Source organism: Vipera berus (genome assembly GCF_964194415.1).
Source record: "Vipera berus genome assembly, chromosome: 4".
In the NCBI taxonomy this organism is placed as follows: Eukaryota; Metazoa; Chordata; class Lepidosauria; order Squamata; family Viperidae; genus Vipera; species Vipera berus.
In genome coordinates, this window is record NC_138206.1 from 123,327,451 (window position 1) to 123,345,615 (window position 18,165).

At 46.5% G+C, this 18,165-nt stretch overlaps 2 protein-coding genes across 3 annotated transcripts in view; one reads left to right on the plus strand and one right to left on the minus strand.

Moving 5' to 3' along the window:
* The window catches only part of WDFY4 (WDFY family member 4), a 92,378-nt gene that overhangs the window by 24,121 nt on the left and 50,092 nt on the right, over positions 1-18,165 (minus strand). For both annotated transcript variants that reach the window (XM_081327084.1, XM_081327085.1), the window contains 8 exons: positions 14,370-14,447; positions 12,462-12,665; positions 11,337-11,388; positions 10,865-11,016; positions 10,320-10,468; positions 9,745-9,868; positions 8,743-8,828; positions 7,623-7,673 (listed from right to left, as the gene is read on the minus strand). In XM_081327084.1, coding sequence (XP_081183210.1) covers positions 7,623-7,673; positions 8,743-8,828; positions 9,745-9,868; positions 10,320-10,468; positions 10,865-11,016; positions 11,337-11,388; positions 12,462-12,665; positions 14,370-14,447 — 896 coding nt within the window. The remainder of the gene's footprint in view (positions 1-7,622; positions 7,674-8,742; positions 8,829-9,744; positions 9,869-10,319; positions 10,469-10,864; positions 11,017-11,336; positions 11,389-12,461; positions 12,666-14,369; positions 14,448-18,165) is intronic.
* On the plus strand, positions 2,885-3,655 carry LRRC18 (leucine rich repeat containing 18; the record flags this gene model as incomplete). The annotated part of the gene is made up of 1 exon (XM_081327088.1): positions 2,885-3,655. The coding sequence occupies one exon, from the start codon at positions 2,885-2,887 to the stop codon at positions 3,653-3,655; it is 771 nt and encodes a 256-aa protein (XP_081183214.1).

The window sequence follows — 18,165 nt, forward strand, 5'->3', positions numbered from 1 at the left end:
CATCGCTTCCCTCTGCTCTCGCTGGAGGTCCCTGGAGTTGCACATGATTAATGAGCAGTCGAAAAGCCTGAAGCGCTTGTAACGGAAGCCTTCTAATGGAGAAGTGTGTTCTAAACAAATCTACATTCTTTTACAAACAATCATTTATCAAAACAGTGATCTGACTCCTCACAATTAAATGTGGAGAGTTTGGATCAGCTGGGGATAAGCCAACCGGAACCTCCGCTCTCCCAGAACAGCCACCAGCTTATCCCTGCTTCTTTCCTGGCCTTTTCTCGGGGGGGGGGGGGAGAGGGAGGGCGGCTGCTTCTGGAAAGCTGTCCTGCCCTCCGACCCCTCGAGAGACCCGCCTGTCTGGAGGAGCCACGCGGAGGGCCGGGCGTGAGGCACCCTGGCATTTAATGGGTAAAGGCAGAGAGCAGCCTGGGGGGGGCAGCTGTCAGGAGAGCACGTGAGCTGTACAAGGAGTCCTTGCCTTATGATGGCAATTGGGATCGCTAAGCAATGCAGTCGTAAAGCAGGGCATCACATGACTGCACCGCTTAGTGACAGAAATCCCGGCAGTCACGGTGGCTATTGTAACACCAAGCCGCGTGGGTCCATCACGCGAGAAGCTGGGGGAGCCCCAGATAAGAAGCGTGAGGGGGCCGTAGGGGGGAGAGGTGTTAGGATTAGGGCAGCGCTCCCCACTCCCCAAAGCCGCCTTCACCTGACTGCTTCGTCAAGGATGGGCAGACTGGTCCAGGGGAGCTCTGACCAAAGCAGGCAGAGGAGACCAATGCCCTAAAATAAATGATGTGCTGTGAGGCGGCTGTGATGTCTGCCAGCAGTGGCCAACGACCTCACAAACGCGCCCTTCTGATGGCCTCCCAAGGCGCAAATACCCAGGGCAGGCTGGGGGACCCTGGAGGGCCAGGTGAGTGCCGCTGGTGCTGCTGCTGCTGCCTGGGCCTCTGCTGCCGGGCCGGGGCGAGGAATCAGCCGAGCCAGAAGCAGCAAGAGTGTCCCACCCCCCTCGGCCTCAGGTAGCAGAGCCTCGGCGGGTGGGGTGGGTAGTCACGCTTGCTTTATGTTTGCTGTTATCCTAATATTTAGTGGTCTCCAACTCTCCAAGCCTGGCAATTCGCCTCAAGTAACAAGGCTACGCAGGCTAAGGGCAAGATGGATCCCAATTTGTGGGGCCATAAAATCTGGTAGAAGTTTAACTTGTCCTTCGCCAGAGATCAGGCTGGGGACTTTGGGCCACCTGAGGAGGAAAACCTGGCCTTCCTCTCCTGCCGCAGGCCGAGCCGTCTCCCTCTCCCCCTCTCCCAGCCCCCCCCCCGCCCCCCCAGGACTGGGACCTGGGTGAGAAGGAACGCTCGCTCGGCAAAGGGACCTCGGCTGGACTAGGGACGCCAGGCGTAAGCAGAAGGCGGCAATGGCAAACCACTCTGATAATGTTTTAAGAAAATAGCTTAACTTGTGATGATGTCACTAGGATTCAAGTCTCAACTTGAAGTAAACCTTATTTCGACGCAGCAAAACTGTCGCATAAAGACTGAAATAGATCTAGTATATTTCTAAAAATGAACCCTTGAAAGCCTTACAAGCTTCTATCTCTGCTCCCCAAGTGGCAGATCCATAATCGGTGATACAGGATGCTGCTTCCCCTAAAAATCCTTTAATTATAGATGTACCTCCTTACTTTGCTACAGGGAGCAAAATCAGCCATGAATTGCTGCAGTGTATACATGAGGAATGTAAAATAAATCATGGTTGACACCTACGTGAGCCAGTATTTTTCCTTTCTGTGGAAAATGTACATGCTCCCACTGAATTTAAGGATCATATAATGCTTTCCACAAATGCTTCTCATAAACATACTGGCTAGGCTCCTTTTGGCTACAATAAAAAAAATCATTTTATTGGCTGGCTATAATCCATGGGTTTTACGGCAGTTCTGCTTGCCGCTTTAACCACAGAGATGAAGCATGAAAACATCTGATATTAAAGTATGCCAGAGGATTGTCTATCATGTGTAAATTGGTGTCACTGAAAAGTAATTATTTGAATATGACTTTAATTCATATATTGTTAGGTACAAATTGCCTTCCTTTGCTTTAGCCAGTGAATGAGCCATGGATGGCCTTATAAACTATAAATCTTATTCCCTAAGCTGGTACACCAGTTGTAATTCCAAGCCAATTACATGTCCGAACTGCACCAGTTCCAAGCAACAACAGTTAAAACCACAGGCTGTGCTGGTAGCTGTACAACTTTTGTTTCATTTAAGACTCCTTAGAATAAAAGAATATTATTCTACTTCTACCACAAGCTTTGAAATGATAAACACTTTCCGATTAAGATCACTGCAGCAACTCTCTGAAATACTAATATATATCCATGCATAATGTAATATTTTCAAATATTATCGTGAACCTAGTAGTAAGATAGATTTGAAAGTCATTTTATAGATGATATTTGCTTCCCTAAGCTTGCCTCGCTGTGAGGAAAACGATGTACATATTTGTACAGGTATCAGTTAGAACACGTAGAGATGACAGAACACATATTTATAGAACAAGTATTACCATGAGAAGCAAAGTATCACCAGTTATCAAGATCCTGATGCTCAGCCCATTTTAGCAGCTCCCTCCCACCTCCAACTGGTGGAGAGAAGAGGTGCTTTTCTGTCTTGGCTGAGCAGAGCCACTCTGCCTCCCCAGCCTCCCTCTGCAACCGGCCCCAGCAGCCCCGCAGGCTGGGCAGGCGGGCGCTGGAGGAGGGGTCCCCTCTCCTGGTTAAGTCTGCTGCCCGTCTCTTTGCAGGCTTCTAAGGTCCAGCCCCGAGTGCCACCTGCAGACATCACCGGGACACCTTTCCGTGACCTCCAGCCAGAGAGATGGCCAAGGGAGGAGCCAAACCCCCCAAGGGGAAAAAGGTCACCTTGAAGGTGGCCAAGACCTGTATCAAGATCACCTTTGACGGGAAGCGCCGTCTTGACCTGAGCAAGATGGGCATCACAACCTTCCCCAGGTGCATCCTGAAGCTGGAGGACATTGACGAGCTGGACCTGAGCAGAAACATGATTAAGAAAATCCCGGAGTCGATCGATAAGTTCCAGAACCTGCGCTGGCTGGACTTGCACAGCAACCAGATTGACAAGCTGCCGGAGACCATCGGGAACCTGCAGAACCTCATTTTCCTCAACCTCTCCAACAACAAGCTGACGGCCCGCAGCTTGCCCATGGAGCTGAACCAGCTCAAGAGCCTGCGAAACCTTAACCTGGGCCTCAACCACATTGACAACCTCCCGACCACCCTGGGGGCTTTAAAGGAGCTGCAGGAGGTTGGGGTCTTCGACAACCTGCTGACCCTTATCCCGAACAGCGTTGCAAAGCTCCCCAAGCTGAAGAAGCTAAACGCCAAGAGGAACCCCTTTCCTGGACCCACCGAAGAGGAGATCTTTATTGATAACATCAAGCGCCTCGAGACGCTTTATTTGGTAGAAGAGAAGGACCTTTGCCCCCCGTGCCTGAGGAAATGCCAGGAAGAGAGGGACAAGCTCAACAAGCTGAAGAACACGGTGCCCGCCCCCCTCAGAAAGCCAAATTTCTCAAGCCTCATGACCCCCAACTCCCTGGCAAAGGAGAATCAAGCCGAGTGGAGGTGAAGAGGCCGCCAGGCCCGTCCCTCACCTGAGTGACTCAGCGCAGCGCAGAGGTGGGCGGCCCGCCAGAGCAACTGTGCATCCCTTCCTGAGCAACGATCCCATCTAATAAAAGAGCTCTAGGTCACGTATGACTTCTATGATGCTCGCAGACCCGTGTCAACCCAGCACACATTCCCATAGCAAGAGAGCAGGCTCTAAAATCTGCCATGCCTAGCTTCTCTCCAGCTTGCCCTCGCCACCTTCCAATAGGTGCCCCAGCAGCGAAGTCCTCCCCTTCCCTCTTCTGATCCAAGCGAGGTGGGCTGGGCCTTTGGCCACCAGACACCAGAGGGGCACCCCAAGGCAGCCCAGTGCTAGAGGCATGCTCTCTCCTCGTTCCCAGAGAGGTCCCCAAGGGGATTGGCTGCCAGAGGCAGGAGGCTACCACCCAAAGGAAGGGGCGGCTTTGCATTTTAGAACCAGGCTAGTTTCCCTTTCCAGTTCAAAACGTGGAGTTTGGGAAGAAGAGCCAAGGATTGTCCCCTGTGTCCTTAACCCCTCCATGACTACCAGCATTTAGGAGCTTGAGGTCCTGGATTAGCAAAATCACAGAGGGGTGAAATCCATTCTTCTGATGATTCTTGCTCCTGGCTAAATCCAGTCAGGGCCCAAGGATCATTAGGGAGCAACCAGGCTGCCTGCTCCAGCATGTCTCTCTCTTACCAACAGATCACACGTTGCACCTCAACATAGCGAACAACAATTGCAATTCTTTGGGCTCCTTTCAAAATTGTTTAGATATTTGGCCTAAGAAAAAATCTCTAACTGCATTTTGAATTTTACAGTATTTTGGTAGCCCTTTGATTGTGAACATTTAACATCATATCAGCCATTGAAATGTTCTTGGATGTGGGCCTTTTCTTCCCTCACTTGGAAGAGTTAATGCTGGCAACCTTGGTAATTGCATACAGAAATTACTATTTTAAATTGTCCTATTTTATGCCTCAGCTCAAGCCATAATGGAGTTTTGCAGTTTCTCTGTATCTTAGAGTGTCAGATGAATTGGTACATTGAGAATTTCCAAATGAGTTGCTTCTCTAGCGTTTAAACACAACATTGGCCAGGACACAAAACCTTCAGAAAATTCAAAAGATGCACCATTGCAAGCAGAAGAAAAGAGGTTTACAGCCTGGGGCCACAGGCAGCATTCGGGTTATGAAGATGGGTAAGTGATGCCTCGATCATTTGCAATCCAGAGTCACAAGACTTTGCTGTGCATGCAGAAGGGGACTCTGCAACTCAGGTTATGGAGATACTGTATGCTGCACATTTGTTATGGTACCAGTTGTGAGGGTCTTTGCATTACGCTGCCATTATCACATACCGGGCGGCCCCTGTTGTCAGTCCCCCTAGGTACCCCAGACCAGGAAAACAACTCCACAAGAAGGCTAAAACTACATTTGGAGGTTGGCCATAATAACGGAATATAGAAAACCTGGCTGTGCTGTTTTTCCTCTTTCTCCTCCTTGCAGTTCAATGAATTCACGACATGTCTTTGTGGCAGCTGCTTCCAAGTGTTATCTGGATGTTCAGGACTCGAAAAAGTTTCAGTCTCTTTTGCCTCGGCTCTAGCGTATTTCCATCCAGGTCATCCCTAATCTCTACTTCTGTTGAGCCATTTCACAATAAACCTAGCGTTTATTGTGTACCCACAAAACTCTTATCTGAAAGCGACAATGTGCCAGCACTCGGATGTCTGGCATTTAGTCCTTGCATGCTATCTCATCTGCATTTGAGAACTAGACAAAAGAACGTCATGGATTATCGATAGGGACATGCATGACCCCGAGTCACATTAATGCAGGACATTTGACCGTCTTCTATAAAAACCAGGCCACTTCTGCACAGAGCCTGTCCCTATAGAGGAAATTCCTCTCGAAGGAGCAGCCAAGGAGTTCCAAAACGCATGAGGCACTCCTTCCTCACACACCAGGGATGCTGCTTTCCACATGAGGTTTCTGGGCCAAAAGAAAATGCTGGGCACAGGGCAAAAATTGTAACATAACAATCGTAAGTCATTCAGGAGCAATGAACTTCTGTGCTGTGATGAACATATAGTTTCCCGAAACCTTTTCAAGAGGCAAACATAAATTAAATCTACAGCCAATAATTTTGCAAATTTGTCTGCTAACTAGTGCAAATACAGGGATCATATTATCTCTGTACGGTCAGTTTAAGATACTAGCCCTGAAAGTCCTAAATGGCTTAGGGTCTCATGTTGCAAACCTGGCTAGTTGTCAAGACTGGCAGGAAGGGCTCTCTTCAGAAGGCCACCTCCACAGCCTGGTCTTCTCCTGAGCTTCTCCAAGGCTTTGGGACGTGTTGCCTTTCCTCCCCTGCCTCCTCCAAGCCTCTAACGTTTGGCTGGGCTGGGAAATGATTTTAGTATTAATATAATGCTTCTGCTTTTTAACATGCATCCTACTTTCTGTGTTCTGTTAAGTGTTTTGAGTTGGAAAGCAAATGCAGACTATGTACCAGATTAGATTAGATTAGATTAGATTAGATTAGATTAGATTAGATTAGATTAGATTAGATTAGATTAGATTAGATTAGATTAGATTAGATTATTAGATTAGATTAGATTAGATTAAAGGGAAGGGAAGAAAAACCTGAAGTGAACCATACACTTTGAATCCAAAAAATGCTTCCAGAGACATGCACTAAAGCCAAGGTTTCTCAGAATAAAACAAAACAGCATGAACCAACTTTTCCTGAGAGCTAAATCCAGAGGCTTCCCGGTCGGGTGCAGCAGTTAAAGGGCAGGAGAGACCAAGAGAGAGGCCCACGCCAGCCAGGTGTCCTGGGGCCAGACTGCTGCCGCCCCCCCCCCACCCCCCCAGGCCTAGGAGGAAGGGGCCGAGGACAAATGGCCTCCAGAAACATTGCCATGGAAGCTGCAGGGGTTTGGGGCTTGCTCAGAGAGACACAGAATAGCTGAAATTAAGGCAGAGCCTGAAGCTCAAATGACGCCTGGTGTGACAGGATTTAGAAGTGGTGTGTAGTAAATGATCCTGACCTATCTGCGTCCACCAAAGGCTGATTTAAGAAATGAACAAAACTGTAAATGTGGTAATTCTCTTCATTGAACTTTCTTCTTGGAATACCCATATATTTCTGTTACTGTAATACTGTGTTTAGCACTTACTAAAAAAATAAAAATAAAAGAGGAGAAATGTAATCAGCTCCAATAGAAACTGTTAATGCTCTCTGCCTTCTGCAGGACTGCTGTACGAGTCTCTAAAGGTCAATACGCCAGAAATCATCTTTGTTTGGAAAGAAATATCTTTTGGCTCCTTCTTTAAACACTTTCATGTGCTCCATGCTCATTCTGTTCCTCCGTTAACTGGAAATCCCTTCATTTGTTATTTAAGTATTATTTTAATATGTCCAAATAATAAGTGAGCATGGAAGAATAAGATGTGAAGGACCGTTAAACTCTGACGTCATGCTAGCCTCTGAGAATGCAAATCCATTTACTTTATACCTGAATGTGTACAGATAGTCCTCAACTTACGACTGTTTATTTAAAAATGGTTCAGAGTTACAGCAGCTTGGGGAAAAGTGACTTTCCTGTCCTCAAAGTTATAACTGTTGCTCTACCCCCCCACCCAACACCTGGGTCCCCATGATCACAATTCAGGCAGTTGGCAACTGGCTCACATTTACAACGGTTGTGTCTTGCAGTCACCTGATCACAACTTGTGACCTTTCAGCTGGCTTCCAACAAGCAAAGTCAATTGGGGAAGCCAGATTCACTTAATGACCATGTGATTCACTTAACAGCTGCAGTAAAAATGATTGCAAGAGAAAGAACCATCTGTCCCCCAAAGCTGAAATTCAGTGTTTCCAAGGCAAATGTCAGGCAAGGGCTAATACGAAAGGCTACAACATTTAATTGGTTCTATATGAGGATATGCAAAAATACCTTATATTAGTAGACTCATCTGTGGTGCCTTTTGATTTCATTGAACAAAATCTGAGGGGGGAAAATAGCATTATTCCTCTGGAAGGTGAGAGCTTTAGACAATTTATTCTGAAAACTCCTGCATATTTATTGTGGACATACAGCAATTACCACCCACTGGCAGGATTGAAACGACTTTGTTTGGGGATCCTATTTCTAAAAAGAGGCACAGAAATATGCAGCCACACCTGTGCAAAAGGAAACAAGACGGGGAAAGCCTGCAGAAGAGGGCCTCCTTCATCCGCCACATCCAGGAGTTGTCTACTCTTATGCTTCTTATGGGGCACCTGGGGGCATCCGTGGGGCTGCTTGCCTGGGAGGCCCTCCAAAGCTGCATAGGGTCCTCTCTGGGCCATGTGACCAGGAGAGACCTGCCGGGGGGGGGGGGGAGGGAGGGGACCTTTGAACAGATCAATTGCCCCGGGAGACACACACACACACACACATATATATATTAGTCTACAGAAAGTTCATCTGTTAATAAACAGGCCTCAACTTTCTTAAATAATTTCTTTACAGAAATCCATTGTGTTAGAAACCATTAAGAAACAATAACATAATTGGTCTTTTCTTCAAGAGTTATTTCTTCAGTCTACTTGATTTTTCTCATGGTTGTTTTATCATCGCTTTAACAGGATCAGAAAGAGCAATTCATCCAGCATGCTCGGATTTTGCCTGCCAAAGGCAGGAAGCCAAGTTGTTACGCTCATTCCCACTTGGCTAAGGCCAGAATGTGTTTGGGCTTAGCGACTGTCTGTTTTAATATTCTGCAGATATAAGAGAAACACAGGTTTACAAAGAAGGTCTTGGAAATCTACCTGTTATATTAATATAACTGGAACAAGTAGATGACTCTGTGGACCTCTGTAGAATGTTTAATAATGATGCGAAAATGTGCAAATGCTGGCGACACGGCAACATGTAACATGTGGTCTGTTGCACAGAACAAATGTTTCTCAAACAGCACAAATGGCTAGGTATACCGTATATGGAAAAATTAAGATTTCTAATGAACTCTTGAAGAAAACATTGTGGGACCAGGCAGAAAGCAAAGCTTCTTCACAGCTTCTGCAAAAGGTACCTTGTCAAGACCTTTTTCCTGTCGCTGTTGTGGAATACAAGGAAAATGGAATAGCCATTGTTTAAGAAGATCTCCAGTGCTATCTCCTGCGAAGACAAACCAAATGGGGTGTGGTCTGCTGGCAAGGGAATGGAAAAAATGCTTCTTTCTCTAAGCGATTTCAGCTGCAATCATCTAGCCAAGCGGACTAGATCCAGGTACCTTGGGATCTCCATGCTGCTATCCCTAGAATTCATTGTCAGGGATGCAGATCAGACAGATACAGAAAGCTTGTCCTCCAGACATCTTCAAAAATTGCTACTGAACTTTACATTTAAGGATACAGCTAGACAGTACATATATGAATGACTTAGAGAATTGTTTCCTGGACTTAGCCACTGTTTTTTAGAGCATGGCCTCTGGCAGGCCCCGCCAAAAGGCTAAAGGGTTGAAGGTTCAGAACTACCAACCCAAACCCGGCTCCAGGTTCACAGCACACCCGCTCATGCAGTCAGTCAATTATCCTGAAGCTGAAAACCTTATAAGATTTCCGAGAGCTCTGCTCGAAGAACAATAGTTTTTGTTCAGCTTGCTCATCTAAGCAATTCCCGTTCTGCTATTGCTTAAAGCATCTCATTGACAGGAAGACTCAAGCTTGGAAGAAATGTTAAAATCAGAAACCACTTCCTTTAACCTGGCAAAACCCAGACAGGTTACACATTTTGCTTTTTAAAAAATGTTTATACTTGGTTAACTTCACTGGTTTATTGTTGCTATTATTCTTGCTCTGTTGAAAATTTAGAGCACATTCAAGTCAAATGCAGATATGGAATTCATTCAAATATTTTCAGAATCGTCCTGGCCTTTTCTACCATCCAGTAAAGCATTTAACAGTTTGTGCATTCATATAATAGTTGATGATTTCTTTCACTCTAACCTGCTGAGCATCCGTCCAAGACTTTGTCTTTCTTAGGCGTCCTCTCCTCGAAGGAAAGCCTAGGGACACAGCCAGCTGGTTCTTACCTGCAGAAGGAAACGCATCGGCCGGATATCCCGAATGTCACTGTAGGAATGGCAAGAACACGTGGGCTCCACAGCCACGGCCTCCGTTGCGTAGCACAAGTTGTAAATGAATGGCTCACTGATGCTAGAAACAAACATAGGAAGTGTGCATTAAACAACCACTGCATCATTAATTGGACTCCGCTAGTGGCAAGCAAGGCCGTTGTCCTCTTCTGCCTTGCCCTAAAACCTGCAGATGACAACTTGTTCCAGGCCCATCAATCTGAATCGGGAAATAAGACCAGAAACAGGAAGCCATTTGGCTTCTTTCCTCAGCACCTTCTTTGCTCGCCTAAAGAAGAGCCTTTTTCCCGAAGTGGCCCCTTCGGGACCATGGAATCTGAGACCCGCCTGGGGGGGAGGGGCAGGGGGATGGGATCTGGATGGAGGGCAGCATCTCCTCTCCCTCTCTGGATGTAAAGCCATCTCTCGGGGGGGGGGGGGGAAACAGTAGCAAGACGAGAGGCAGGGCATGCTTTAACCAGCAATAGCCCGTTTAACCCCCTGAGGTGCCGCTCAGGTAGGGAACCACTCACCAGGACAAGCAGTGGCGCGTGCAATAAACGTCCCCCAGGTGGGACAGAGTAAAATGCTTGCAGAGGTAGAAATGGTCCCGGCCAAAGAGAACCGCCCCTTCCAACGCTATGTGTCCGTCCACCGTCACCATAGACAGCCGGCAGGTAATCTAAACAGAGAAGATGGCAGTGCACGTAAGCTGCGGGGCCCTGCTAACTTTTTCTGCACTGCTAATATTTTACAAATAAAAAATTAGTAATCATTGACTGAGCAATACTCGCTTCTAAATGCCCTTCCTTCCACAATGTAGCCTGATTCATACTAAAATAATTGTTAGTCAATTGAGAAATTAATTAATCCTAACCATAAAAAGCTGCAAAAAGGGGCCATGGTGAGTAGGTGAAATAGCCCTGCTTTGCCTCCTGACTGGAAAGGGAGGCACCTCCCGCGCTTTGGCTTTGCCCGTTCATTTTGCAACAGGAGAGGAAGAACGCCGAAGTGGCTGAAATTTGGGGAATGCCCCAGTCAGCCCTTCCCAAGTGCTCCAGACGTGTTGTGATTGTACCTTTTCATCTTGTACTAATTCCTGGAGGACGATTTTCCTTTCCACACAGACTTCCAAAACCTCCTCCGAATAGAGATGTTCATGCAGGGCAGGAAAAAATGTCAGCTGATCCCGACCTGCTTCTGCTTCTCTGTTCAGGGCTGGCCGTTCATCTGCATTAAAATAAAAGGCAGAAACTGTGCAGCACCTTAATAGCTTCTCACAGTACTGCGGAACAAGAAGATCCTTCTGCTAGACGCTCTGTTCTTTACCTGAAAATATAATCTTTGCTTTCATCACATAGCTTAGGAACGTGATATGAAAATAATTTTTAAAAAAGCATTTGCTGCCTGCTCTTACAAAGCACGTCAGCAGGTGGGAAGGGGAGGGTCGAAAATATTGGCTTTAGCAAAGGCTGCCAGGCCTCTGTGTGGTCCTTGTGGTCAGGCCGGCATCTTCTGCGCCATCACGGCGTCTCATCTGGGAAGATTACCTTGATCTGCCAGAGGAGCTGCGGGGGAGGCCGCCTTCCGTGTCTGTGGAGCCTGGAAAGAGGAAAGGTTTGAGCTGCAGGGAAGGCCCAAAAGACGAGCCAGGCCGCTTCTGCACAGGGAACGACTCCTGGATGCGCCTGGAGCCAGCAGCCAGAAGCAACAGCAGTAGCGCTGACTGTAGACTGTAGACTTTCACAGCGCCCTACAGCCCTTTCTCTAAGCCGCTTACAGAGTCAGCCTATTGCCCCTCCCCCCTCCAACAACCTGGGTCCTCATTTACCCACCTGGTAAATGGCTGGAAGGCTGAGTCGACCGTGGTGGCACAGTGGTTAAGAATGCAGCACTGCAAGCTCCTTCCGCTGACTGCCATCTGCCAGCAGTTCAGCAGTTCGATTCTCAGCAGCCCAAAGTTGACTCAGCCTTCCGTCCTTCCGAGGTGGGTAAAATGAGGACCCAGGTTGTTGAGGGGGGCAACAGGCTGAAGAGGGCTGTAAAGCACTTTGAAGTGGTATATAAATCTAAGTGCTATGGCTACAGCTATTGAGCCGGTCGGGATCGGACTCCTGGCTATGGGCAGAGTTTGCCTGTAATCCTCCACTCTAACCACTGCACCATCCCATCAGCTTATTCCCTTCATGCAGTTGTCCAAGAGTCACCTGCCACGTCACCTCAGCCGGCGGCGGGAGGGAATCCTGTTTCCCGCCCTTTGCTTGCTCGTAATCGCTCTGCATCACACGCTCGGTTTCACTGGCCCGTTTTCTGCCTTTCTTGGCCTCAAATCCCAGAGTGTCACCCTAGGACTCTGCATGGCAAGCCAGGAACTGAAATAACCGCCTCAGCCTTATCGACAGTTAGCAAACCTTCCGGCCTGCCAGCTCAGAAGGCTAAACTGTAGACTTTGAGCGCGCCTCTTTTATAACACAAAGCAGCCTCTTTTTTTTCCCTTTTCTTTTTCTGGCTGGCAGCAGGGGCACAGTAGGGCAGAATTTAAAATTTTAAGTTTTCAGTTGCAATTAACGCAATTCAGCGATCCGCCGTTCGGGGAAGTCTCGGTTGATGAGACAACCCTGAGCAAGAGGAGCCTGGAGCCTGTTTCCTCGTCTCCTGCCCTGAAAGCAGGTTACCTTGTCTTGCAGTGGTTGCGCTGTATCGTGGGTGACTTTGAACTGGATCCTCTTCCTCATCCGAGCAGGACCTTCGTAGGCGTCCAGGACCCACCTTGTGACCGGAGGCGCCACTGCAGAGCCCCACGGGCCCCAATTCCTAAAAAGCCGGTCTTCAAGCTCAGTCCAGGCTTTGGCAGACTTAGAGTGTGTGCACAGCAGCCTCTGTAGGAAAGAGAGAGAGAGTCCCTGACAGCAACGTTTTCTTCTCTGCTCCTACTCTTACCCAGCTGCTGCCTTGAGAAGGAAAGCAGAATCTTATTTATTAGGTGGATGCAAATACTCAGTTACCTGCAGAAGCTCCGGGTGGTGCCCTGGGTGCCCCTCCTCCACTTGTGCTCCACAAAAGGCGGGTTGGGCTGAGAGGAAACTCAAAATCTCCCCGGTAGCTGAGGAGGGACTTGCACACTCGCTCTACCCCCAGAGTTCAACCCCTTCGCCTATTGTGGAGTTCTTTATGCGAGAACTGATCGTTTCTTTGGGGCCGAGGGAGGCAAATGGCTTTCGAAGGATTACCAGGACTCATAAACTTCCCTTGATTTAATTTAAATTCAATCAAAATGAAATAAATTGAAGGTAGTAAAGATGGCTCCATTTAGTTCTTTGCTCTACAAAATTTCACATAGGCAGAATGGGACATCTTGTGAGTCAAATCCTCTTAGCTCACTCAGGAAGCAGTGATAAAATACCTTTTCCTGTAATTACTTTCAGAGCAATAACTCCATCAGTTCACTATATTTTAAGCAGATAAATATCAAATCTCCTGCTAGAAGTGAATTCAGGTAGTGACTACTACTATATCGCTGATATACGAGCATCACGGAGAAGTAAATGCAGATATTAATACATTTGGGGGCCCAGAGCGTTGCAGGAAAATAAAATTAAAATGTTATTTTGTAACAGAGAGGGATCTGAATGGGAAGAAAGCCAAAGAAGCACAAATGAATGTGGGATAGATCACCGGATCGGTGATTGGCTGAAACCTTGAACAGAAGGATCTGCTGCTAGGAGGGAATATGCACTGGAAAAGGTTCTGCTTCATCCCCACAGGAGTAAACCCGAGTTAGAGCTCTGTCTGAAAGTGCAACAAAGACACTCAAAATAAAGAGAAACCCCCTGCTTGAATAATGTTTACTTTAAAAAAAAACAGGAAGAGAATAAGGATTTGAGAGAATTTGATGCATAACAACTCCATTGGATGAACATAATGATGATTTTAGAACTATGAGTTCTTTTCTCAGTCTTACTACTTTCTTTCTTTCTCCATTTTTACTAATATAAACTTCTCAGAGTCTCCTGATGGTTGCAATATGTGATCAATGTAATCAATCAACAGAACAATCCCCTCTCCTTCCCTTGAGGCAGACATGTCAAACACAAGGCCCGGGGGCCGGATCCGGCCCGCGAAGTGGTTTCATGTGGCCCGCGAAGGCATCCTGGAAACAGTGAGGGAACGGCCCCCGCTGCCTTGGCCCTGGCCCAGGCCGGCTGGGAGCCAATGTACAATTTCATGGTGGCCATCTACGCTGAAACGCATTCAGTCTTAGCTCCACAAGGCCAGCCCTTGCCGCATCACCCCCACCCCCTGGGCACACGCTGGGGAGGTATCACCCTTTGTGAGGAATGAAGAAATGCACCGTCGCCTGGAAGTGGCCAGCACATGGCCCTGCCTACTTCGGGCAGGCTAGGGGCTGGGCAGCATTGCGCTTCTCTTCAGATTCGTGCCACCCGGCTCATCCTCTCAGCACTGTGAGGAGAGCAACCCGCTGCCTGCCAAAACTGGGCAGGCTAGGGGCTGGGCAGCATTGAGGCATCCAACCATATTTTGTTTTTCCTGCCAAGGAAAAATATGACTTTTTAGTTCCTTACCTCAACGTGATCCTTGCACAAAGCCGCATAGAGTTCTTGGCCAGTTCTCCTGCATTTTTCTAAATATGATGTAAAATCCTGATTTAAAACAAAAATTATTAATAAACTGATGTCTGTAACAAAACATTTGTGCTTCACATCTGATGAGTAAATCTTAAATGAGTTTTAAAATTGTGCTAAGAAGTTTTTGCAATCTTTTCTGTCATGGACCAACCTTTTTAAGGTCCCCTTGACAAACTGGGAAAACCAGACATTTTAAAACGGGGTGTGCATGCGTGCTTCCAAAAGAGTGATGGCACAGATAGAAAAGAGATCAAAGAAGGGGGGGGGATAAAGAAAACTAAAGGTAGAGAATGAGAAAAGGAAGAAAGAATAAGAGGATAACAGAGCTGGAAGGGACCGTGGAGGTCTCCTCGTCCTGCTCAGGAAGGAGACCCTCTATTATTCCAGCTGCCCGCTCTCTCCTTGGAAGACTCCAGCCACGGAGCAGCCACGGCCCCCGGAGGCAGGCCCTTTCCCTGCGTGGCTGCTCAGCAGACTCCAGGAAAGAGGTAGATGCAAAGAAAGAGGCTTGCCTCAAGGACTGGTAGAAGATGGCAGCGGGAGCCCAAACGCAAGATGGCCGCATTAGTCTATTAGCCTATTTCAGCAAGAATAGAATGTAAAAAAAAAGTAGAAAGAATTTGTTCCAGTGTCAAACTTCAAGATCCGTGCCAGGATGTAATAAAGCAACCGGCATAGTATTTGGCTTCAAAGATTTGCAGCAGAAGGAACACATTTTCTCCTCTTGATGAAGAAATGAAAATGCAATAATATCCTTAGTTTTATGGTCTGATCTCAGTTCTGGTAATGCAGGCAGAAAAGCTCTTCCTGCATCAACAGAAATCACCCAGATTTACCAGCAAATCAGCAGTTTTAAGGAAATGCCATTTCTAGTCTGGCTGTGAACTAGATATCAAAAAAGACATTCATGCTGCAGTGGGGGGAAAGTTAATATACATCATTAAAAGCAAATTCTCTGGTTGCATTGAAAGAAAAAAACAGGTTGCCACGAGCAGTTCTGAAATGAATATCAGATTCAAAAGTCCCCCTGTGTATTTAATGGCATGCTAATTTACATTTTAATTACTTCCTAAGAAATCAAAGCATTTGTTGACAGTGGAACATAATGTCAGCTTCATAGAGCACTGTCGGTAGATGCTTAATGAATTTAATTAGATAATCAGTGGTGTTATCTTTCTATTATGAAGATAAAGATGTTACACAAATGATTAGCAGAAATATAATTAATTATAAATTTGCTTGTTTGGTCTCTTGAAATTGAAATAATATACGTGGCATTATGATAAGAGACTTGAAGAGGACCCTGACATTGTGCACTTCACCCCTGGTGAAACCCCGGCTGTTAAAAGGATTGCAGGCAAAACTCACATCTGGACTGATGACCCGCTAGCACAGCCACCAGAAGTTCTGGTCAGCTCAGAACAATTAACTTCTAGCAAATATGTCTTGGAGGGCCTTGCACGTATCAGAGTAACATTATACGCTTCCTTCGAAAGAAAGAGTACACAAGGGGACACGGACACCATATTTTGGCCAAGCCAAACAGAATGAATGAGTTGCAGGTAGATGTGAATGTGAGTTGTGCTGCCTCAACTTCCTTTGATTTATCTGTGTGGGCAAAGGGAGCTTGCCTGACTATGACACTCAGACAGCCTTTCCCTAATTACAGCCGTTGTGTTAAAAAGCAAAGGGATTGACATAAATATTAAGGCAGACACCTAAAAACATCTTTGCAGAAGAAAGGGTTAAAAAGTTATGATGTCTTTGCAACTCACCAAAAAATGATTAGCTACAAGTACAAGAATTTCTGCTTGGATTATAAAAACAACTATTTCCCCTTTTCTTTTGGGGGAAATAAATACTGTTTGTTTTTAAATTTGGACATTTTGCTTTTTGAAGACCATGTTTCTGTTTGCAAGCTGGGAGTATAGCTAAATGCTTGAGCTGTAAGAAAATGCTCGGTGTTGACGGCTGTACTAGTGAATGAAGAAACTTTATGAAAATTTCTCCTGGTGACAAATTATTTCCACATACTGTAGGGAAAGAGAAGTTCTGATTCGGACAGGTGGAAAAGTATTTATTCTGAGAGGAAACCCTTCAGGGAAGCTTTTGGTCCAAAGTGAGGGAAGATCTGAAGAGCAGGGCACAGTCACGTGTTTTGGTGAGAAAGAGACGAGCCAAAACAAAAATCTCCCATTGAAAGCAGAAACAGAAATTTGATGCAGAAGACCAACCTCTCCAGGGCGAGACCGTGTCCAGCCTCTCCAGCTGGAAAGTCAGATGTGAGGCAACATCTGCTCAGCCTCAGATTCAAACCGGTTCATTCTTTGGGGCCAGATATTTTCAAAACCTTCTAATTAAAAGATCCGCATATTGATTATAATAAAGAGTTATCTCTATTTTTAACACGATGGCTACTATGGCTGACTTCCCTCTTTATATCACAAGCAGGCATCTATCTTGGTCCCCTGAGATCTATTCCAGAAGATGCCTAACACAGAGGCGGGTGGCAAAAAGGCTCCAAACCTCTCCTTGGGAATGTTTCTGGCAACTAGGATAGGATCAACGATACTTGCTTAGTTTAACAAAAAGACAAAAAGACACTAGGCCTGGCCATGGATTTTTTAGCAGTGGTCCTGTATTACCACTCAGCTCCTGTACAGTTCCTCGCCCTGGTAGCACCTCCCCCCCCCCAAAAGACCCCTTGCAGCACGCCAGGTTGATTTCCTAAAGGACGCTTTGGCCGGGACTGATCTGCAAAGGCTCTGAAACATGGTCAGCTCTTCCTCCTGTCCTTCTCTCTGTACCTGGCTTGCTTACGGTTGCCAACCTCCTTTAGCAAGAAGGCTGAGTGGGGAAACAGTTAAAACAATCTAGGAGGGAGCAGAAATATAAACCATCAGCACTGTGAATTCTTCTCTTTCCAAGGTGCACACACCCCCATCCCCATCCCCACCCCGAATGCACCAGAGCTATAAAGAATGTACTTCTGTCTGTCTGTGGGTCTGGAGGTCCCAAAGATCTCCTATCAGTCATTTAGCCCACTGTACAACTCATTTCCTTGGAAAGCACAGAGAAATATAATTGCCTGCAGCAGAAAGAGGGCCCGAGAGTTGGGGGCTCAGCAGCCTGTCACACTACAGCGAAGCGTCTATCAGATCTTGAAGTGTCAGTTCCTGACATCACCGAGAGCAACACAAAATGAGTAATGTTCCCCTGTAATTCAGCCTCTCCTTTAATTACAAGCCTCTCCTTCTTAGGAAAGGAAGACAGAAGACGCAGGAACCCCAATTTCATGCACTTGTGCCTGAATAATGCGTCTGCTCATCCTTTTCCAGATGGCCTCCTTTCCTACCACAAGAACTAATGATGTGGGCACATTTAGGGAAAAACCAATAACAGTCTTTAACCTTCAACAACAAATACAAGTTGTACAAAATGTTCCTTGGGATACATTAACAAATATCAATTACTTTGCTCACTGATGTGTAATCAGCTGTAATAATCAAAATTAATTTTAAGAAATAATTAAACAGACCCCAAGGCAAATAGTTGGTGCCAGCACTGAACAGTAACGTGTATTCCCATCACACCTGGAAGGAAGTTACTTAGCCCGAATCTCTTTCTCAGCCAACAAAAATAGCTAAAAAACTAGCCCTGAGTTTGCTCACCCACTGCTCATTGCACTTTGCGCTCCTGGGGGGGGGAAAGTGCCCTGGTTATTTGGCCATTG